General features: G+C 54.5%; 2 protein-coding genes across 4 annotated transcripts; one reads left to right on the top strand and one right to left on the bottom strand.

Annotated features, from left to right (window-relative positions):
• Positions 1 to 379: 379 nt before the first annotated feature.
• Cygb (cytoglobin) lies at positions 380 to 9,107 on the bottom strand. 2 transcript variants are annotated; one of them, XM_021176821.2, is made up of 4 exons: positions 8,574 to 9,107; positions 4,587 to 4,818; positions 4,085 to 4,248; positions 380 to 1,799 (listed from the first exon to the last, which is right to left on the bottom strand). In XM_021176821.2, exons 1-4 carry the CDS (start codon positions 8,714 to 8,716, stop codon positions 1,766 to 1,768), a joined length of 573 nt encoding a protein of 190 aa, XP_021032480.1. In that variant the 5' UTR covers positions 8,717 to 9,107; the 3' UTR covers positions 380 to 1,765. The 2 variants fall into 2 exon arrangements, with proteins under 2 accessions (XP_021032480.1, XP_021032481.1); XM_021176822.2 differs by having other exon boundaries at positions 4,074 to 4,248; positions 8,574 to 9,084.
• A 2,615-nt stretch (positions 9,108 to 11,722) lies between these two features.
• Positions 11,723 to 22,332, top strand: Prcd (photoreceptor disc component). 2 transcript variants are annotated; one of them, XM_029484122.1, is made up of 5 exons: positions 11,723 to 11,900; positions 12,139 to 12,207; positions 13,716 to 13,798; positions 14,157 to 14,247; positions 22,019 to 22,332. In XM_029484122.1, exons 1-3 carry the CDS (start codon positions 11,830 to 11,832, stop codon positions 13,735 to 13,737), a joined length of 162 nt encoding a protein of 53 aa, XP_029339982.1. In that variant the 5' UTR covers positions 11,723 to 11,829; the 3' UTR covers positions 13,738 to 13,798; positions 14,157 to 14,247; positions 22,019 to 22,332. The 2 variants fall into 2 exon arrangements, with proteins under 2 accessions (XP_029339982.1, XP_029339983.1); XM_029484123.1 differs by lacking the exon at positions 22,019 to 22,332 and adding an exon at positions 18,540 to 18,593.
• Positions 22,333 to 22,597: the final 265 nt, after the last annotated feature.

The raw sequence follows: 22,597 nt of genomic DNA on the forward strand, positions 1-22,597 counted from the left end.
CCTTCTTTATTTTTTATTTTGAGATAAGGACTTACTAAGTGGCTCAGGCTGGCTTTAAACTTGTGACTTCCCCCCACCCCCACCCCCACCCCGCCTCAACCTCCCAAGAAAGCTCTAAACCAGATAGTCCTAGCTTCTCTGAAGTTTTAGTAAGACAGACCCATCCCTTGCTTCTATAAAATCCAACTTCTGCCCCTTTTTTCTTAGCCTCTGAGCAATCGACAGTCCAACTCAGAGTGCCCCAGGAGCAGCTAGAGCCAGCACAAGGGAAGTGGTTCCCTCGATGGAACTGTTTTCAATGAAACCGCCCTTAGCTAAACTGCTGAGGGAAGAGACGGGTGACGCAGGTCCAGGAGGAAAAGATCAAGCAGAGGCCAGATACAGGAAGAACAGACCTGGTTTTAATGACACAGCTGGATCTGGTTACAAACATCAGAAACTACAAAAGACAGGCAGTTACAAGGAAGGCAGCGCGAGGGTGGGACCAGAGGGGACGCAGGCACGGTAGCCACAGCAGTAAGACAGCTTCCAGGACAGTACACGTGACCAAGGGGTACACACGGGGTTCCCAGCAATGTTAAGGAGACTATGTGGAGAGGGTGAGCAGGTGGCCCCAGAGGAGGGCAGGAGAGGGAGGCCCTGGTCTGCTGAGGGGTGTGAGGACAGCCCCTGGTCCTGTGGCCTGGCTGCTGTCTGAAGTGAGCGGATGAGGCTGACATTCTAGGGCTCCATACTGAGGCTGCGCCTCACCCCCACCCCCATATACCGGACACATACACTGACCAACATCCCATTGGGATCTCCTGAACTCTTGGTGTGTGCCCCGGTCCTTGCCCTTTCCAGGACAAGCCAGTCAGGCAAACCCTTGGGGAGGGGAGGGGAGGGGAGGGGAGGAGAGGAGAGGGGAGCCAGATCTTCATGTTTTTTTTTTTTTTCTCGTTTGACCCGAGGTCTTCCTGTGTAGCCCCAGCTAGCCTGAAACTCACCACCGTGGAGACCAGGTGGATGACCACCTGACCTCAGACTGGCAACGATTGTCCTTTCTCCGCCTCCCAAGCTCTGGGATTCTCTTGTTTTGGGGGGGTGGGGGTGGGGCAGGAATGCAGGGCACTGAGCTGTAGGGGCAAGCTGACTCACCCCTACTCTCCCACCTGGCCCCTCCTCTTGTGCTGTTGCCAGCTTTCACCCTGCTCCCGGTAGAGCTGCCCAGAAAGATGGCCAGGACTCTTCTGGCCTCCCACGGCTGGGCAAGACCTAGGCTTCTGGGCCTGCAGGCGCACTCGATAGATATGTACGTGTGTGTTATATATATTTATATATAGATCGTATATAGAATATATCTGTGTATATGGTAGACGTGTGTGCGTGATGCTCTAGAGATGGCGAGGAGAACCTGCATGCTGGCGGGCAGAGTGAAGCAGGGATAGTTCCTTTCTGAAGTGACTCACGGGCTTGTCCGTCCTCGCTTCCCACCGGCCACTTTGCCAGGTCCCTCTCTAACAGTCAGTAGAAAAAGCTAAGAAGAGTGTGCCTCTGCTGTGAGGCAGAGGGATTCCCCTCTGCTAGATTCAGCATCCAGGGAGCCAGCCCCACCTCCCAGTAGCCTGGGGGGACCACAGCCATGATGAAGGCCTCCTTTCGGGGGAAGTCGAGTCAGGGGTTCCTCCAGCTTCCTTGGCACCCAGAAATGGAAGATCAAGGCGTGTCTTCAGAAGTCGGCCTTCTGCCCAAAGTGCTGCCAGGGAGGGGGGAGCTGGGAGGGGTCTTACGGCCCTGAAGAGGGCAGAGTGGCTGGTAGGCTGTGGATGAGACAGGAGATGAAGGTAACAGGTTACAGGGGTCAGTGGGGAAAGGTGGATGGAACACCTGGGGTACCGGGAGAGGTGACTTGGGGGTCACGGGATGGGACCCTTTCTGCTGAGAGACCCAACACCGCTGCACAACCCCCCATTACCTCCAACCTCACTGTGCTACCTCAAGCCAGTTGGGTGGCCCACAAGGGGCCTAGATCTGTCCCTCTAAAACGTGACCGGCGTCGTATATGCTTGCCCACTGAGGACAGAAGCGTTTCACACACTCTAAGATGTCACAGGGAGGGAGGGCCAGCCTGAACTTGTTTTCCATTCATCTGGAAATAGGCTGTGCTGCTTGGCGCGGCAGAGCGAGCACTCCCTGGCTTCTGTGTGGTAATGTCTTCATCCATGAAACTCCTTTTAGCCCCGTCCCAGAACCCCTCCACCCACACAGAGTCACACAGCCCGGAGCAGAGACAGTTCAATAAACAGTGTGGTCTGGCTCACTCTGTTTCCCTGATAAGAGAAGTTGGACAGGGCCCTTCTAGAAGTTGGCCCTGAGACTCCACCCCGCCCTGTGAGGCAAGGAGATCCCAGCAGTAGGTTGGGTCTCACAGGCTGTGGCCCGTGCCTAGGCCCCCAGGACACCAGAGATGGGGATGATGGCTGTCAAGGGAGGAGGAGAAGAGCCCAATGTGACAGCTAGGGAGACCCCGTGTGGGTGCTCAGGCCCCGGGGAGAGGTGGGGAGAGGTGGCTAAGCCCTGGGGTGTCTGGTGCCTCATCATCTACCCTTATTCAGCTTACTAGGACCAAAGGGGGACAGACGCTTGAGGTTTGGCTAGAACTAAGTCCCTGGGGTCCAGCTGGAGCAGGAGGGGTGGGGGAGCTCTCTGGCCATGTGTTTCTGATTCACTGGGGCTGGCTGGCCAGCTCTTCCCTGCAGTCCCTCTAGGCCCTGTAAAAAGCTCTTTTCTCCAAAAGCAGGAAGTCTTGTGTCCGTGGCTGTAAACAAACTCATCTCAGGCTGCAGCGCCTGCCTGGGGAGGAGAGTTGGGGGTGGGGGGTGAGGGTGGAGGGGTGAGCCCCTCTGACATCTTCCCTTCCAGTCTCCTCCCTCATCTCTCTCAGTGGCAACTGGAGGTAACCTCAATTTTCCAGCCTGGCCAATGCCCTTCTCTGGCAGGTAAAACTCCAGGGTTTGGGGGCAGGCTAGGTCCAGCTGTACACATCTGGAATTGACCTGGCGGCAAGGAGCAATTCCTGAGAACTCTGTCTGCTCTCCTGGGGAGCTGCTGATTTTGGGGAGAGGTACAAGTGGACGGGGTTGGTCAGTGGCAGGAAGGGCAGCAGACCCGGCCTCTCCCTGCCCTTGGTGACCTCTGCAGAGCTGGGCGGGGAGGCCCGTAAACAGGAGGTGGCACGGGGGCCTTGGAAGAGCCTTTTCCATGGGAAACTGCTGGGAATATTTCTCTACAACACGTGTCTCAAGCCGCTGGCTGACCCCTGGTTCCCGTTCCCGCCTCCGCTCTCCTCCTTCCTCCTTCAGTCTTGCCTCTGCCCTTCCATTCAGCTCCCAGAGTCAACTCCCTCTTGGAGGTCTAGGGGGGTCTGAGTGTTCCCAGCCGCCGGCCACATTCGAAGGCCAGCCCAGCCCTCGCTGGCGCTTCCAGCCAGCAGGAGTCACTGAGTCCGGCCACCCTGTCGGAGCCTAGAAGTGGAAGCCTTCCACTGGTCAGACTGGAAGTAAATATCCCCCTAGTTTTGTCCATGGGCGTGACAGCCATGTAGGTCCCTTGTGGGCTGGGCATGTGTATGTGTCCTTGTGACCTTCCTGGCTCCAGCTCTGTTAAGGCAGACGGTGGATGGAAGTACAGACTGGTCACTGTGAATGGGGAACAGGCCTAAAGGATTGGTACCAGGGAGGAAGGGTGTAGTTGGCCCACTCTGCTCTGAGCCTGAGGAGCCATCGCCCTGCCGGGAAATCATCATAACCTTGGCTGATCTGAACCCTCCCTGCTCCAGACAAGGAGAAGCACTGCCCAGATAAATCTACTTAGAGTTCACAGCTCTGTGTAGCCAAGAGTCAGGGCTGGACAGGAGCTGGCCTGCAGTGAGAAGGGTGCTGTCTCACAGGCCCTCTGCCTTGTGTCTGCTTTTCAATGTGTCTGCAAGCCTGAAGGGTTCCTGCCACAGCCTGTCAGTCCCTGGTCCCAGGAGAGATGGGAAGCCCAGGGGACAAGAGAGGACACCGCAGGGAGGCTGCCCAGCCCACCCTCACCCGCTCCTCACGTGGTGGTGTTGGGAACCTGCTGTACCCAGCCCACTTCCTTGTAGGCCGCGGTCACGTGGCTGTAGATGAGACCCCTCAGCTTGGCCCAGGCTTTCTGCGTCTCCGCAGGGAAGTCATTGGCAAACTCCTCGGCGATCACCTCCAGAATGACTCCAGAGAGAATCTGGGGGCAAAGGAGGGAAGGTGGGGGTAAGCGCCTGAGCACCCTGCCTCCCACCGTCCCCAGGATCCCTGCTAGGGTCACACTGGCTTGTGTGACACAAACTAACAGCCTGGTGGTTACTGGAGACCACACTCTCAGGACACTGGACTGCACTGGACTGGTCCCACCTCTCTCTCCTGCTGTGTCCCCTTCTGGCCACAGCCTCTCCAGGGGAACAGGCTAGCAGCACAGTAGCCATCTCTGCTATTCAGGAGCCCTCCCAGAGCTACAGGTTGTAGGGAGCTATGGCCCAGTGGCCTGCAGGCTCTGGACAAGAGCAAAGAGAGGGACGGACATACCTTAAAGTACATAGGTTCCACCTTGTGCTTGAGGGCGTGGGCCTTGCCGACCAGGGCGAGCACAGAGGATACCTTGTCTGGGTCATGCAGGTTCTCCACGACAGTGTTGAGGGCCCCCATGACCCGGCAGGCGTGCTTCCGCAGCTGGGGACTTCTCTCCATCTCCAAGGGATCCTCCATGTGTCTAAATTGGCTGAAGTACTGCTTGGCCGACGGGAAGTTCACAAAGAACCTGGTAGGAGGAAGGGGGTGCTGAAGCAGGGGGCTCCCTCTGAGTCCCTCCGGAATGGCCAAGATGGAGGCGGGGGAGAAGTAGTTATGTCCTCACCCCGGTAATGGTTCCTACGCTCATACAGAGCTGTCCGTCCATCACAGGCTCTCCCTCTGGCCAGGTCCCTCTGGGAGCACTGACTGGGCTGTGCCTACACTGCCTTTGCCCAGAGTCCCCTCTGTCCCAGCCCGACAGCTGCACTTAGCATCTGCCAGCCTTCCTTCCCATGATGCAGTGGGATGCCTGACACATGCCCCATGTCAGACCTGCTCCTTTCTGGTCACCTAGGGTGGCTGTTCCTCCATGGCCATTAGTGCCACTGGGCGGTTTTCTCTGCTACCCTCTTAGTCTGTCAGACCAGACCCTGAACCATAAGCAGAGGGAGGGTCTCACAAACGCTCTGACCCATCACCCCGGCGTAGGGCCCTCCTCGCTGGGACTCAGTGAGAGTTCTTCAGGAAGAGTATATGAAGTGTTCTGACCTGTGTCGCTGAGACATTAGAGGAGCTCACAGCTTGTGGCTCAGGCCATAGAGTCTGATGTGGGGGAGACGGAGAACATCCGGCTGGCCAACCCGTCTGTGGCCACAGCTGGTTTTGGCAGGAAGAGTCTGACAATGACCAAGAGCATTGTCCACATGGAGAGGGGCAGGGACCCACTTGGACGCTGAGTGTGACCTTGGACACTTTATGACCCCCTCTCCCTGTCTGTGAAAGTTTGAGAGAAGTTTTGCTGCTGGCTTCTTCAGATGAAGAAGTGGGTGTGGACCAAGATGGCAGTGAGCCTGAAAACACACAGGACTTTTTCGGAAGCTTTGTAATGAGGGACAGATGAAGAAAGATGGCTCAGGGACCAGGGAGACAAGCCGATGCATAGAGTCACTCAGAGCTCAGACCTGGCAACTAGGTTTGATCCCCGGAATGTATAAAACCCAAAAGGCAGGACGCTATGACGCATGGGTAACCCTAGCACTCTTTGGCAGTGAGACAGAATCCCCAGGGAACAGAACAGTGACAGGAACAAGAGAGACTCTTTCCTCAACAAGGTGGAAGGAGAGAGAACTGGCTCCGGGCTGTTGGCCTCTGAGCTCCACGCTAATGCTGTGATGGGAGAAACATGCCCCCACCCCTACACAAGATAATCGGCACCTCAGGCTTTGGGGCTTTCCCAATTGCAATACAAAAAAAAAAAAAATAAATTTTATTTTGGCTTGGTATGCTGCCATTTGCAAGGCATCTCCTACAGTGCTCAGGTGCCACAGCGTAGAGGCTATTGCGCCCTTTCCGGTGAGGGCATCCCAGGAACAATCGTTGAGCATTTACTATCTGAGCATTGCTTTGCTCCCCATCCTATCTTGTGGCTCAGGACCTGGCTGGTCTTGAAGGTTGCCCAACAGGCAGGAACCAGTCCTGAGCACAGGTGAGTGTCTTGTCTCAACACAGCAGCACCATATGTGGCCCCGAGACAGGAACTTCCCCAGGAGCTCTGCCTAGCATCCTGGCTTCTCCTGAACCTGTGTTTCCTCCCACCCATCCCTGGCTGGCTTGAGCTGTTAGGGAGAAGCCTTAACAGCCAGTCTTGGGGAGTTTCTCAGTTCTCAGAGGCATCTGGGTTTCCAAGAGCCTGAAATAGGCCCGTCTGCGTGTGAGGGGGAACGTGTCAGCATTACAACCAGGCAGGAGGGGGGGGGGTGCTCCCTCCTCAGGCTTCTCTCTGACATGAGTGCAAACACGGGGTCTGCCTCAGACCCTAAGGCTCTGCTTGCTCTTCTTCCAAGACACCATATCTGCCAGCAACTGCTGCTGGTAACCAGCTTCCTCCATGCCCTTACCCTGCAGGCAGAGTGTGTGGTGAGGACAGAAAGGGAGAGTGGTCAGAGGGCCTGGTCCTACGGATGAGCACGCTGGGCTTGTCAACATGGCTCTGTGACCAGGATCTCTGGATGGGTCCCCTGTGAAGCGGTGAGAAGCTAAGGGGTCTTGGCCTTTCCCCTTTCCATTGGTCAGGCCTGGGGCAGACAGAAGCAGAGGAATCGGTGGCATCTGGAGCCACAGGGAGTGGCTGATACAGCTGCCCAGGTTTGTCAGTGTTGGCTCTGTGGAGTTAGGTGGCTGGCTGGACCAGCCAGATCTGATTGCTGTATCAGGTCTCCTCGGGTTCACTGTGGGCCTTTGGGTACTATGTCTATCAGTAAAAATCTCTCCCAGCCAGGCCTGGTCCCTTGGGTGTCAGGGGGTGAACAGAAGAAGGTACAGAATGAGCCCTACTCTCAGATCCTGTCCTTCTTCTGCCCCCCTCTGTCCCCCTCCCCCCATATCTGGAGAAGCAATTCACAAGAATATTTCCAGGTCCTACGAGCCTTGACTTGTTTCCACGTGTGCCCTGTGGGCCTAGGGGGTACGACAAAAGACCAAGAGCAGCCAGCTGGGGATGCGGACTGGTGTATCTGCGACTCTGTACTCCACTGTGTGCTTGTGTGTGGGTGCCCACGCTGCCAATCTGGGTCTTCGAGTGTCTGCAGCTTCAGGGTCCCAGGGGCCCTCCTTGGTTCCTGTCATCCGGGGCAGCGTTGCTGGTTTAGAGAACTCTAAACTAGCTGCTCCTTCCTCTTCCCTAGGAATCCTCCCCTAACTCCGCCAAAGTGCTTCGACTCTCTTCCTCCAAAATCTATTCCTGAGTTGGAACCCAGGCATATCGGTAGGGAGCAGGGGAGGTCCCAGGCTTGCAGGAGGCAGAGGCAGAGAGAGAAGAGGAACCAGGGAAGGGGTCTGGGGACTGAAAACAGCTGCATCACAGCTGTCCCGCCCCCGGGTTCCACCCTATCTCCACACAAGGTTGCCCTGCCTTCCTAGAATTGAAAGCCTGGGGGCTGAGGGTGTATGTGGGGGTTCATCCTGAACCCCTGGGCCCAGCGTGTGGTGGAAGAGTACAGATTTGATTTGTAACTACAGTCAGTCTCTACTTTGTGGGGCTTGGTGACATTACCGGGGTGCGGTGTATAAATACAGCGTCACTTGGGGCGGGGGGGGCACCCTCAGGGTTTCTGGGGCTAGATGCTATACTTCTTACCTGAGTGGGGTCCAGAGTGGGGCCCTGTCTCCTGAAAGCCGCCCCCCCCAAGCCAAAAAAACTCAACCAGGATTGCATCCAAGGAACCTGCTGGCTTCACTCCTGTCTCACCTGCAGCTTGCCCTGGCCTCACTTTCGAGGCAAAGAAGGGCGGCCGGGAAGCTGGGCCTCTTGACCTTTATCCCCCTGCTCTCTGCTGTGTTCTTCTGAAGGGCCCAACTGGACAGGGAGTTCTGTTTCCTCTTTAACCCCCTTCCTGACTGAGCCTCAGTTTCTCTGCCCGTTACTCAAAGGGTGGGGGGGGGGTGCTCCTACCGTTCCCTTTGAAGGCTGGTCGGATGCTGGAGCATACATCTTAGTGGGATCACTAGGGTCACTCGTGAGGAGGACTGACTGGGATGGGAGAGTTCTGAGGCCGGGGAGACCGAGCGCTCTCCTGCATCTAGTTTCTGATGGTGAGCCTCACTCTCCGAGCTAGAAGGCATCAGCTAAGGTTTCCATCGCTCCAAAGCACCCCTGTCACCGCGACCCGTCCCCAGTCACTGGGGAGGTGGCGCCGGAGCTCGCAGCCGGCCGAGCCCGCCTCTGCCCGCAGCCCCTGTCACCCTTCCCGTCCGGGGCCCCGCCAAGAAGGGAGCGACACCTACCTCACCAGGATGGCCACCCCCACGTCCTCGCAGTTGGCATACAGCCGGGCCCACGTAGCCTGAACCGCCTTCCTCTCCGCCTCGGACAGCTCCTCGCTCCTCTCCCTACGCTCTATCTCCATGTCGCCCGGCACTTTCTCCATGAGCAGCTCCGAGCCCAGCGCAGCTTCGCTCGGCGGCGGGCGCGGGGAGCCGAGGCCGGTGCGTGCGAGGCGGGCAGGAGGACGGGCGGGCGAGGAGTAGAGCGCCGGAGGGAGGGAGCGTGTGTCTGTGCGCGCCGGGTGTGTGTGCGCGCGGGTGTGCAGGGTATATGTGCGGGGGGCGGGGGACTGCGAGCTGGGGGCGGAGATGTGGTCTGCTGGGGAAAAAATGTTTAAAAAAAAAAGAATCCGCTCCAAAAAATCCAGTCCTGTTTCTGGGAGTCAATTTTGGCAAGGTGAAGGTTAGGCGGGATGGGGGTGTCACGGCTGGCGTCTGCCCGCCTGACCACCCACCCGTTAGCAAGGCCACCGCGGTCCCGGCTGGGAGAGGTAGGTGTGGCCAATGTGCAGAAGGGGCTGGGAGGATCAGGGGGTCACGCGATGATGGACAGCGCCGGGTGTACTGGCGTGCGCCCCGGGCTGGTGCGGAGCTGAGGGTGCGGGTCTCAGCTCTCGACGTGTGGTGTCTGGACGTGTGTGTGTGTGTGTGTGTACACCCTTCACGAGGTGGGGATCTGACTCAAAGTCAAACACACCCAGGCATCGCCTGCTTGGGAGGAGGAACTTGTAGACAAATCCGGGCTTCCCCTGTAGCCCCGCCACTCCTGAGCCTGAGACTGGGCCGAGGCACCCGTTGTCAGACGTGGGGACCTCGAGTTCTGGCAGGTTTAGAGCGATGGGCAGTCTCTCTTCCCATCTGCTGGTCCAGCTGGCTCTCTGAACTTGTGCACATGTCCAGTCTGGGGAGCCAGAGACCCGTGCCCCACTTCCCTCCCTACCAATGCCTCCCCACGCCTGCGAGCAGGGAGTCCTGAGAAGGTAGTTAATGATAGGTAGGTAAGGACCAGACACTGTCCTGAATTACCGCCCTAGCCCTAGCCATGGTGGAGTGAAGTTCCACAGAGAGGCAGTCAGTCAGGTATGATGGAGAGGCTCTGGGGAGCTGGAAGTCCTGAGTAAGGCACCAGACAGTGAAGACATTTGTCACCATCGAGAGTTCAATTTGAGACCCGGAAGGCAGATACTTCATCTCCTTCATCTCAGTAGACTGCTCAGGGAGAGGTGACACTGGGACAGAGGGGAGGAGTACAGTCTTGAGAGACCCAGAACCCTCATCCTGCCAGCAGTTGCTCAGACCTGGCTGTAGACAGCAGGAACCCTGAGACCACAGAGGGCCTGCCTGGTCCTGACACAGATAAGTGCACTGTCTCTGGTTCTCCTCAAGGCTCCCAGCTCAAGATGAGGAGGAGTCCTGTTGCCCAGGAAGTGAGTGGCTCTCCTCTTCAGCTTTGGTCCCTGTTGATTTAAAATCTTTAAAGGTATTTGCCTCACAAACCTTGGTGATCTAAGTTCCGTCCCTAGGACCCACAGGGTGGAAGGAAGAGATTGACTCTTACAAGCTGTCCTTTCACACACACACACACACACTAATAAATAACAAAAAAATGTTTAATTTAAAAACCACAGACTTGAAGGTTCAGTCATAGAGGGTTAACAAGAACCTTTATAGGCCCAGCAGGGTGCTCCCTGGAGCTCAGGGTTGGGGTGTCTGATGTGACTCCTGGGCAGGAGGCATTACCTCCCATCTTGCTTAGGAAGGAAAACTGAAGGTCCTGGAGAGGTGATGGCCCAGGTGGGTTTAGGTCCCAGCGTCACTCAGCCCTGTGTTGCTGACTCGAGCCCTACTGCCCAAGGCAGCTGCCCAGGAGGTCCAGGTGGGATGTGCAAAGAGTATTTCTATCGATTCTCAACTTCTCCTCTGATTGGTGTATCTCCATAACATAGGATTATATTGGTACAGTAGTCTAGTATATAATTAATAAGCTTATAATTTGTATCTAAATTATATAAGATTGTTATATAAGATAGAATTTATAGTTCTGTCTGTGTGCACACCTCGACTCTGCCTTTTACTGCAAAGGGAGTGTAATTAGGAAAGCTCAGAAGGTGCAGGGGAGGCCTGGTGCACGCGCACGCGTGCACACACACACACGCACGCACGCGCACGCACACACTCACACACATGCACATACTCTCACACACACACACGTGCTCGAGCATGCACTCACGTGCACACACACTCACATGCACACACACACATACACACACACACACACGCACACGCACACACATGCACATACTCTCACACACATGCACACACGTGCTCGAGCATGCACTCACGTGCGCACACACTCACATGCACACACGCACACACACGCACACACACACACACACACACACACACACACGCTCTACTCTCTGGTCCTCCTGGTCCCATCATCCATCCCTTCTCCTCTCTGCCATTCTCTCCTGCCTTGGCTGCGACAGTGCAACTCCCCTGCCTCGCAGCCTCTGTCCCTGAAGATTGGCCAGCTTTCATGTCAGCAGCCCGGCAGAGTTGGCTGAGGGCCCGTCCTTCTCTGGCACCTGCACGTTCAGACACCTCCTGTGATAGCTCACTCTTTCTCTCCCATATGGGAGACTGAACTCAGGGCCTTGGAACCCCAGGCAAGTACTCTGCTACGGAGTTATCTCCGCAGAGCTCTTTGAGACACTCTCATTAGGCTTCCCAGGCTGGCCTCAGAGCTCTCTGCAGCTCAGCCAGGCTTTGAACTTGAGGTGCCCCTCCCCTCCCCAGTGGCTTACAGGTCTTTGTCACCGGGCCAAGGCCCCAGATCCTCTTTGAAGCTATCCTTGATGCTTCTAAGTCCTCAAGTGCTCTGCGGGTACATTTAACAGTGTATGGAAGTAGCTCACTTAGCTCGATTGCACTGCGTGCCTTGATGCCAAAGCCCGGACAGTAGTGAATGTTCTGGGTAGAACATTCTGGAGGGGCACTCAGGGTTACCTGGCATGCCTTGAAGGAGGCTGAGTTTAATCTCTCTTCACAAGGTCAGGCCTGCCTATTCCACTAATCAGCTTGAACCTCCTAATCCCTTCCCAGGAACTTCAGGAAACACAGCGGTGGCTTGGGAGTGGTAGGCTGGCCATTGTGGCTCCCCGGCCCTGTGGCCTTCTTCAGCGGAGTTGGTCGGTGGGGATGGGGCAGCTGAGCCATGTGCACCACCCTCTTCCTGTTCAGCTTGGCCATGCTGTGGCGCCGTAGATTTACCAACCGAGTGGAACCGTGAGAAACTGATGGGGCTGTGGATTGGGGTTGTGGGTGGGAGGGACCACCAGGGAGAGTTACAGACAAGCTGGTCTGGAAAGGAATTCAAAGGACACCCTGGAGGGGTACCTCTTGGAGCTAGTAGAGTGGGTTGGAGCAGCCAGTGCATTAGTCCTGCGCTGCTGGACTGTGGTAAAGGGGTGGGGCAGGGGCTGAGCACTGCCTACAGGTTCTCTTGCCTGCTCTTCCCTTCCAGAGAGCCCAGCAGAGTGGACGGGACAGTTGTGGGCAGCGGCTCAGACACAGACCTTCAATCTACCGGCAGGTGAAAGAGAGTCAGGGGTGGGGAAAGTAGTGCTAAGGAAACTATTGGTGTGTGTGCCTGTGTTTGTGCATGCGCATGCGCGCGCAGGCACTCAAATACCAAGTTCTAGCCCTAGCCCTCACCAGTCACTCCTTGTGTAGTGGGCAGGTTAGGTGGCAGAGGGAGTCCTTGCTCCCTTTTTCTGAACCAATGCTGTGTTGCTTTGCTTCTGTGATGTGAGTGTGGGGCAGTCCCCAGGAGGACCTTCTGTTGGAGGAGCAGGGAGCAGAGGGAGGAGGCAGGAGCCACTCTGGGTCGATTTGCTGCTCTCTTGTCCTTGGCCCTCCTCCTCCTCCTTCCTCTGCCACCGGTGGGCTCTGCAGCTCCGTTGCCTGAACCTCCAGCAGGATTCGCTGTCCACTCCCCAATAGAAGGCGCAGGAGGTGCATGACGTCATCAAAACTAAGTGCCATTGGCTGGGCTGCCCCTGCGGGCAGGACGCTGTCTCCAATGGCCTGGAAGTTAACTCTTCCTTAGGTTGCAGCCATGTGGCCTTTGGGGAGGCAAAGTTGTGCATTCTTCCTGACTTTTCCTTCCCTGGATTTCCAGAGTCTCCACGCCCGTCAAGACACTGCAAACGTGTCAATTTAGTACCTACGTGTAAGGCTATGTCCCGTGGACTCCCTAGCATGGGCAGGATCCCAAGATCAACTCTCACTTTTAGTGAAAACAAAGGGCAAAAAAAGATCTCCCCGGGCCTCCGGGATTTGGTGCCCACAGGAGGAGGGTGCCCTTACTAACTTGGCTCAGTCAGTGTGGGCGGGTAAACACATACCATGCCCCCTAAAGCTGGAGTTGTGGACAACAGCTGCACAGCTGCGGAAGCACAATGGAACTGGGAACTCGTGCTAGCTGAACTCCTGTCTGCATGGCCGTACTCCTGGCTGAGTACTTGATGGGTGGTTTATGTTTTCCTAGACCTTTCTCTTTTTCATTTTATTTTATTTATTTATTTATTTATTTATTTATTTAGAGACAGGGTCTCACTATGTTGCCCTGGTTGGCTATGCAGACCAGGCTGGCTCCAAACTCTCAAAGATCTGCCTACCTCTGCCTCATGTGCACTGGAATTAAAGGGGTGCTGTACTAGTCCCAGCTCCCAAACTTTGCTTATACAGTAATTCTCAAAAACCATAGGCTTATCAGGACATGCTTGCTTATAACTGCTTGGTAGTGACTGAGCAGCAGGAGCGGGGAGCCTCTGACTTCCAAATATCTGTCTTGCCCACAAAGAAAAGGTGGAGGTCATAGATCTCCTGACAAAAGAGAAAAGGCTACACTGCCTTTTAACTCCTCGGCACCCAGTTACCTGGAAGAGTTAGTAAGACAACAAGGAGCAGATTGCTGAGGGGAACTGCCACAGGGATGGCTGGGGGGTGGCATAGGTGGAAGTAGGAGGAAGAGTCCCCAAACAGGACCAAGTTTAACCCTTCCATCTCCTGACTCCGGTGCTTTCTCCCTCTGTTCAGGGAGAAAGGACCTGTGAAGTAGACTGTCACTCCTTCAGGCAGCCCGGCTCTGCGAATGCGGCCCGTCCCGTCCGCCCTGACAGGTAAAGTCAGGACCAGGCGCTATGGAGGATAGAAGGCAGGGCATTGGTCCAGCCATGTGGCGAGAGGGAGGAAGTCTTCAGCTCTCTCTCCATCACTGGTGGAGGTTGGGTGAGGCTGGGTTTATCTTTGTGCTTGCTACTTATGTTTCAGGCCATGGAGCTGGGGCTGGTTTGAAGAGAATTGAGTGTGATCCTGACATGTTTTTGAGGCTTGGGGGTGAGGCGGTAGCTGAGCTTAAGTTCTGAGGGCAGAGTTGCAGACTTCTAAGGGAGAGGCAGTGGAATGGGCCATCCTGAAATACACATCTCACCTCTGGGCACAGGGGAGCCCGCTGAACTGTCTGACTTTGCGTTCTAGCTGGAGTCCTGGTTCACCTCCCATCTAGGAAGATGGTGTGGGGCTGGAAGCAGAGGCAGGAAGGAAAACCGGAGAAGCAATCATGGAGAAGGTAGGCTTTCCTCCACGGCCCCTAGGGTTGCTGCTAGGCAGGCTGTGACTCGGGCTCCTGAGCAAAGCTGGACTTGCAGAAAGAACATGGGATGCTTAGGCCTCCTGGGTTCTCATTTCCGAGTTCCTGCTCTAAGGGACTGCCCAAGCTGGATGAGGCACAGAGAGGGGCTTCTTGGGGTTCTCCAGGTTCACTGAAGATAATCCCAGCATCTCAGGCAAGGGCCAGGTGCAAGAAGAGAGCGAGAAGACTCCAGAACCAAGGGAGGAATAAATGCTAGCTTGGGCTTAGTCATGAAGGGTTCCTCCATTCATTCTCCAGTCCAATCCTGAGCGCAACCCACAGACTATACATACTCCGTGGCACCCACATGAGAAGACACAGCCCATTACCACGCTACTAGGTGGGGGATCCAAGCTTAACCCCCTACTCAACTTTGCTGCTGATTGGCAAAAAGGGATTTCTGTTGGCCTGGCCATCTGCCAGCTCAGGAGCTATCCCGCTAAACCCCTGTGGTCTAGGGCTGGGTTGTGTCGCTCTGCTTCCTGTGGCATCTGCCTCTTTTCAGTCCCGAAAACTCACCCTGTCATTGGCTGTGCTCCTGAAATTATCAGCAAGAAAGGCCAGCTGAATCTGTGGCATGTCTGCCAGAAGCTGGATGGGAGCAAACGCCAGCTTGTGCTCCGAATGTGCTTTGTGTCTGTGTGTATGCATGCATGCAAGTGTGTTCTCTAAGTGGGCATCGGGTACCGGAAGCATGTGCGTGTGTATGTGTGCTCTCTAAGTGGGCAGTGACAAATGGGAGCATGTGTGTGTGTACGTATGTGTCTGTGTATGTGTGTATGTGTGAGTGTGTGCATGTGTGTATCTGTGTGTATGTTCTCTAACTGGGCAGCAGTGAGTGGGAGTATGTGTGTATATATGTGTGTATCTGTAAGTGTGTGTGTGTTCTCTAAGTGGGCAGCAACGAGTGGGAGCATGTGTGTGTGTATGTGTGTATGTGTATGTGTGAGTGTGTGCATATGTGTATCTGTGTGTATGTGTGTGCTTTCTAAGCGGGCAGCAGTGAACGGGAACATGTGTGTATATGTTTGTGTATCTGTGTGTGTGTATGTATGTATGTGTGTGAATGCATGTGTGTGTGTACATGTGTGTATCTCTGTGTGTGTGCTCTCTAAGTGGGCAGCAGTGAACGGGAACATGTGTGTGTATCTGTGTGTGTGTGTATGTGTGTATATGTATGTGTGTGTCTATCTGTGTGTGTGTGTATGTGTGTGTGTATGTGCATGCGCACTCTAAGTGGGCAGCGGCGAGTGGGAAGGAGAAAGCATGTCGACTTGTCACTGTGCTGACTGCTCAGTAACTCGGTGGCAGCCTCCCTTGCCCCCAGCTGCTCTGCCATTTCTGTCTTTACTGTCCTGCCTGATCCAGAGCAGAGATAAAAGCGCATTTCCGCTCCTGCTCCCAGATGCAGGCTTACCCTGCGGGCAGCTGCTCCCCACTGTCTGGGAGCCATTCATCTTCAAAAACGCCCCCACCCGTGCATCTCTCTCTTCCCCACCCAGCTCCACACTGCCAGTCCAGCAGTGATGCCTCTGTCTAGCCAGCCTCTGCCCTTGGCAGCAGAAGACAGTTCCCTAGACAGCAGGATCCTAGCACTGTTCCACTTCAGTGGAGAGAGAGAAAGGATGAGGATGCTGCAGCAGAGGGACCCAATGTTGGGGGGAGGGGGTACCCACTGGGAGGAGTGGCTGGTACTGCCAGGAGCCTGGCTCAGGGATGTGCACAGGCAGTTCTGTGGGAACTGCTCAAGTAGGGCAGGAGGTGTATGTGTGTGTGTGTGGGGGGGGGGGAGTCACACTAGGGGAACAACCCTGCCAGAGTGCCCCTGACTCAGGTCATGAGCCCGTGGCCACACGCTTCAGCTCCTATCAGCCTGTTTTCTCCTGGGAGGCATGAGCCAGTGACAGGCTTATGAGGCTGATGCCAGAGGGCACTGTCCTAGGGACTCTGTCTTCTCTGATCCCAGCTTTGCCTTCACTCTCTAATCTAGTCACCGTGTTCCTGTCGCTTCATCCTTGTCTCTCCTCTCTGCCATTTCCAAGTTGCCTGCCTCCTTCCAATGATCCAAGAAATTGTCAGGCCAAGGTCACAGAGCGGTACCAGGGCTGGCTCCCAGCCCAGCTCCACTTCTAACAGGGCAGCACCTTCTTGTAGCACTGTTCTGTGAATCTCCTCTAAGGATCCACTCCGGGTGAAGGGCAGGGTCGGGATGGAAAGGGGCTCGCTGGCAGTGGGGGGATGAGACTCCCTGGGACCTGGCAGCTGGGGTGCCATGTGGGCTGGGAGGGAGGGGTCCCCCCCTCCCCAGGGAGCAGGCTGGCTTTGGTGGGAGCAGACTGTGTTTACACCTTCCCCGCACACCCAGCCCACGCTCGGCTTACTCCCAGGGCCTCTCCCATCCCAGGCTCTCTGTGCAGTCTGCACAGTTGCAGCTTTTCTCAGAAAGTCCCCTCCCTCATAGGGGAGGCTCCTACAGCCCAGGTACCCTTCCCTCAGCCCACTAACCCCCATCACATAGGTCAAGGGATGATCTTTCAGATATGGAGGCTGTCAGTTAATTCCTGGCCATGATGCTACCCTCACAGAGGCTAAGCCCTTCCTTTCCCGTTTCCGTAGAAATAGCTGCTGACTGGAAACAGGAGCAGGAGTATTCGGGTGCTTGCTAGACAGAGAGCCAAGGACAATGGGAGAGACAGAGGTGAGATGAAAGGATGGGCAGTGGCTGATGCAGGGGACTGGCTCTGAATAAGCAGGGACCTATGAGCAAAGGGGCTGGAGCCAGGGCTGCCGCTTCCTTCCTCTGTGACCTCGGGTAGGGACAGCACGTCTCTGTGCTTGCTTCCTAGTCTCTAAGACAGAGTTCCTTCTGTGAGCGTTAGCTGATTGTGTAGTGCTCAGTACACAGCTACACTCACTACACAACACACACTAGAGAGGGCTGTGGGTGTGCCAGTCTTTGCATGTAAGCTACTGTACAGCTGTTACAGTTCTTCCCTCCCCCTTACCCCATGCTACTTCTTCCATTCCTCCCCCACATACCCCACAGCTGGGAGATGGGCAAATGAGAAGAGGTGATGCAGGGAGGGCCGGGTGAGCGCACCCAGGGCCTCTCTGTGTGCGGAAGGCTGTCTCAGCCCGGACACCTTCCCATGACAGAGCAATCTCAGCTGTGGGGGGACAGGAGTCGGCTGCCCTGGTGCCTCCCCTCCCTTGTCTGTAGCTAGCTGCCCTGGTGTCTTCCCCACTTGTCTGCATGTCAATCTCTCTGCTGGTGAGAGCCTGGGTGACAGGAGAGGGCTGCTCTGAGCTACAGGGTGGCCAGCGGCAAGCGGCCTGACAGGGAGTGCCGCTGTCTGCTGCTTCCTGGCGGCTGACACTCAGGACAGCTGCCAGTCTCTCCTGGAGACAGCAACACAACCAGAGAACGATGAGATGCTGTGGGGGGGGGGGGAGCAAGATAGTGAGTGGTTCGAGCGGCTTCTGCAGCCGCTGCTGCCACCTTAAAGTGCAGATATGACCCTGGAGGGCACCCACCCATCCCACCCAAAATGTGTAGGGCAGAACTGTCCTGTGATGGGGATATGGCAGAGGTGCTGGCTAGGGACTAGACTAAGTGAAACCTGGGACCATTTGAGGCCGGCAAGGGCAGACGGAGCACTTTACTCTCCTAGCCCTCTTTTTATGCTCTCTGCGGGGCTTTGCTCTTAGGGAGAGGCTGAGTCCTCGCGTTGAAGGACCATGCTGTTTCTTCGTGAGCCTGAAGATAAGGAGGCCATCAGAGTGGCTATGCTGAGGCTTCCCTTAACAGAATGCTAATGACACTAAGAATACTATTAATGATGGCTAACACGGACCACACTTATTACATGCCAGGCACTGCGTCCAGGGCCATATTTACAAGTACAGTCTCTTTGATGCAGCAGGAGCTGTTGCTGCCCTCATGTACCCAATAAGGAAAGAGAGCTCCACAGGATTTGGTCAAGGTCACAGCTGGCAGCGAAGCCAGGACCTGTGTCTGGGAGTCCGATGGCAAAGCTTCTGGTAGAGAGGTCTCGAATTTGCAGATGAGGGCTACAGAGAAATTCCAGGTGCAGATGGGGGCTACAGAGAAATTCCAGGTGCAGCTTTTCCTAAAAGGACACAAGGCCTGTAGTTGCGGACCTGCCTGCCACGGCTGTCTGTGCAGCGGGCCAGGGGGGCCACAGAGAATCCTGCTGTTTTCTCTTCAGGTACATGTCAATCAACGGCAGGCCAGACCTGGGATCTGAAAGGCTTTGCCAGCTGAGGAGAGCAAAAGAGAGTCTGCCTCTGAAGGATCCATCAGTGCCCCTGAAATAGGAAGTGATGGCCCCTGGCAGGGATGACAGACAGCAAGGCCATAACTCCCTGTCACTGTCTCTTGTCACTCTGTTGCCTCCTCCAGCTCGGGTCAGGACTCTGGGGAGAGACTGACAGCCAGCAGCCCAGTTGCAGAGGGGGAGGGCTGAGGAGGGTGACAGCTTTGGTTGGTTTGTTTGCCATGGGGAGGGGGGCATGGAGTGCAAGAGGGTGGCTTCAAGGATTCATGATCAGCACTGGGAGTGCAGACCCTCTCCGTGGGGTACCTGTGTCCCCTGGTGAGGGATTAGGACCCAGGTGTGGCTATGGAAATTAAAACAAGCAGAAAGGACTTTATGACAGACTCTGAGCATATGGACCACACACACACACACACGCGCACACACATACACACACACACACACACACACACATACACAAATCAATTTAAAAAACAGAATGAAGAACTTTTACAACTCAGGGGTTGGAGAGCAGGCTCGGCGGTTACGATCTGCTCTTCCAGGAGACTGGAATTCTGTTCCCAGCACCCCCAGGCAGCTCCCAACCACCTGCAAGCAGCAACCTCAGGGGGTCGACGACCTCTTTTGGCCTCTGGACAACGAGCTGAGCTGATTCGCGCACCCCCATTTGATCTCAGTACGGCAGAGGCGGGGACATCTCTGAGTTCAAGGCCAGGACAGCTAGGGCTGCACAGAGAAACCCTGTTTCTGAAAACCAAAACCAAGCAACCAAAGAAACAAAGAAACAAACAAACAAAACTTTCACAAGTCAACAATTAGTCCACTTTCTAAAAGGGGGAGGGAGGGAAAGGTCCTAATAACTACTCTACCAGAAAATAGATAATTATAGCCAATAAGCTCAAAATCAGCAGCTGAGATGCATCATTCCCTTATCAGAAGGAGAACGCAGTGCAGCTGAAACCCCTCCCTGCAGTCTCTTGGGAACTTAGTGTGTGGTGACTTATAACGTAACCCGAGAACGATGAAAACTGATTTTACAAAAGCATTGGCTTCTGTTGGCTTTTGCTAATAGCAGCGCCACACTGAGCATAACTCACGGATCTATCAACAGGCATCAGTGGGTACACGGAGGTATGTGTGCTCAGTGGGGTGACACCCAAACACAAAACCGACATGAGGTATGCACCTGAGGGACAGCGCAGGCGGGTCGGGAAAGCAGACACAGAGGAGGGGCTCATTTGTGGTCACGTGTGTGAAATCTAGGGCCAGGCAAGAGCCATTGACAGGGACAGGAAGCAGAGCAGTGCTGGTCCAGACCACAGCTGGACATGGGAACCGACTGCACAAACTAAGGAAGAGCCGTGCGGGTGCCCAGGGGAGCCAAAGTGCTCTGAATCTTGGTGGGATCCTGCTTACAGGCCTGTGTCTGCATGCCGGACTCTGACAGTACATTTCGGACGTATTTTAGTCTGTGTATCTCATACCTCAATAAAAATGGCTTCCATAGTCAAAAAGCAAAACAAGAATGAAGACATGATCACTATTTGTTCACGGTCCAGCAAAAGAGGCAAAATATAAATGCACAAACGTGGCACCAATCTCTAATCCTGGACAGCAGAGGAGCTGATGATGAGGCCAAAGCCAGGCCATGCAACTTCAGCAGGATCCCATCCCCCACCCCCAAAAAGATAAAAACGGGGGAGGGGAGGAGGGCATTTGCCTCACATGCCTGAGCCTTGGGTTCATGGCTCAATATTGGAAGGGAGTGGGGGAAGGAAGGAAATTATGATAAAACGTGGAATGGAGCTGGGGAGATGGATCAACAGTTAAAAGGACTTGCTGCTCTTGCTGAAGACCCGGGTTTGGTTTCCAGCACTCACATCAGGTGGCTCACCACCATCTGTAACTCCAGCTCTAGATCTGACATTCTATAGCTTTCATAGGCATCTGCATACACACGGTACACATAAGCTCAAACAAGCCCACAAACATGCACATAAATGAAGCAAATATTAAAAAAAAAAAAGCAGTGGGATAATGAGTATTAGAAGAAATGATAATATCAAGAGTTCCTATTTGTGTGCCCTTAGCTCTGAGCCAGGCACTATATAAGTGCTTTGGATATACAGTCTTAAAACAATCCTGGGAGGTTCCAGTTATCACGCCTCATTTCTCCCTTATGGTTAAATTGAGGGCTTGAAGTTGGGTATAGTATTGCTTATCTTTGATTCCAGCATTTGGGAGGCAGAGGCAGGCAGAGCTCTGTGAGTTCTAGGCCAGCCTGGTCTACAGAGTGAGTTCTGGGACAAGCAGAGCTGCACAGTGAGAGCCTGTCTTGAAAAGAAAACCAAAACAAAAAACAGAGGTGAGGCTAGACAGGTAAAGCAGTCTGTTCAAAGTTGTTCAATCTGGGTTCAGTTGAGCTGGGATTTTCTTCCAGCCTGCTCCCGTAACAGAGCATGTGCTAAAACACCCGCCACAGTAAAGGTGTCACAAGGAAAACCCGGGGTGCTGCAGCGTGGCAGCCCAGCCGAGAGCACACAGAGAGGTGTTTTAAGATGAGCTGGAATGTGCCAAGCAGAGGCAAGGATGAGGGGAAGGAAGCCAAAGCAAAGGGAACAAGCAAAGTTTACGCAACATCAAGAAGGCAGGCAGGGATTTCCCGGAATGGGGGACAAGTCCAGAAAACAACAGATGAGGTCCAGACAATACTGCATAGTTTTCAAACTTGTTTATTTTTAAAACTCTGTTTTAAGTGGCAATTTTATTAGAGGAAATAGATTTGCAGATAAGGTGGGTGAAGGCATAGCTTTTCTTCCTGTGTGTGTGTGTGAGTGTGTGTTGGAGACAGAAACTTATTGTGAACTTCTGGCTAGCCTAGAACTCACTCCAGGCTGACCTTAAACTCACAGAGATCCACCTGCCTCTGCCTTGTGAGTGCTGAGATTAAAGGTTTGTGCCACTATGCCTGGCTTCTTCCAGAGAATTCTTCCTTCCTTCCTTCCTTCCTTCCTTCCTTCCTTCCTTCCTTCCCTCCTTTTTTTTCCCCCTGAGACAGGGTTTCTTTCTTTGTGTAGCCCTGGTTGTCCTGGTCACTCTATAGACCAGACCAGGCTGGCCTCAAAGTGCTGGGAATTCTTCGTGAGGGAATGGGAAGTGTGGGTATCGTTTAGGCTAACTAGAACTAGAACTCTCAACAGAACCCGCAGCTGGAAACTGAAACAATAAGACGTCTTCCTTACATCTCACACTCTGTATTTCACTGAAACGTTTAAGGCGTATCCCACATACCGAAATAGTACACATGAAAGGGCGTCTTTAAACCAACGAGAGATGAAAGCCAAGGGTCTCAGGGCTGGCTCTCTCCAGCAGTTGACCAGCAGCCTCAAGGACTCCTTTCTTCTCTCCAGCCCATCCTCAGAGGGATTTGGCTCTTGCTCTGAGGGGAGCCTCACAGATTCCAGACGGCCGTGGCAAGTCCAAGCATCGCGTCTCTACCATGTCCCAGAGCCAGAAGAGAGGCTGTTGTTTGGAAAGGCAAGAAGAATTCCCCCTACTTGGCCAGAATTGTATTGTAGACAAGATGGAGGAGGGATGGTTTACAGGAAGGCCTCCAACGCGCCTGCACACAGACGCACTTCCTGTGAAAGCACTGGTGCAGACGCTCAGAGTGTAAGCAGCCAGTGTCTTGGAGGCATCAGCAACCCTCCTTCATGACCTTATTAATAAAGTCCAAGATTCCCTTTGCAATTAAGAAGGGAACATCAATACTGTAAAGACTGCTTTCTCGCTACGGTTTTCAGAAACCACATCTTTCTCAAATCCTGTCAGTGACTTCCCCAGCCCGCAAGGCCAGCTGACTAACTCTGAGCCTTGGGTTGATAGTCAGCTTGCCTGTTTCCCACACTTAGCCCTGGACTGTGGTGCTTCACCTGATAGCTGTAATGTGCACTTGTAGATCTCGTAGAATGGTCATGGGATCCCACTGC

This window comes from Mus caroli, chromosome 11, assembly GCF_900094665.2.
Source record: "Mus caroli chromosome 11, CAROLI_EIJ_v1.1, whole genome shotgun sequence".
In the NCBI taxonomy this organism is placed as follows: Eukaryota; Metazoa; Chordata; class Mammalia; order Rodentia; family Muridae; genus Mus; species Mus caroli.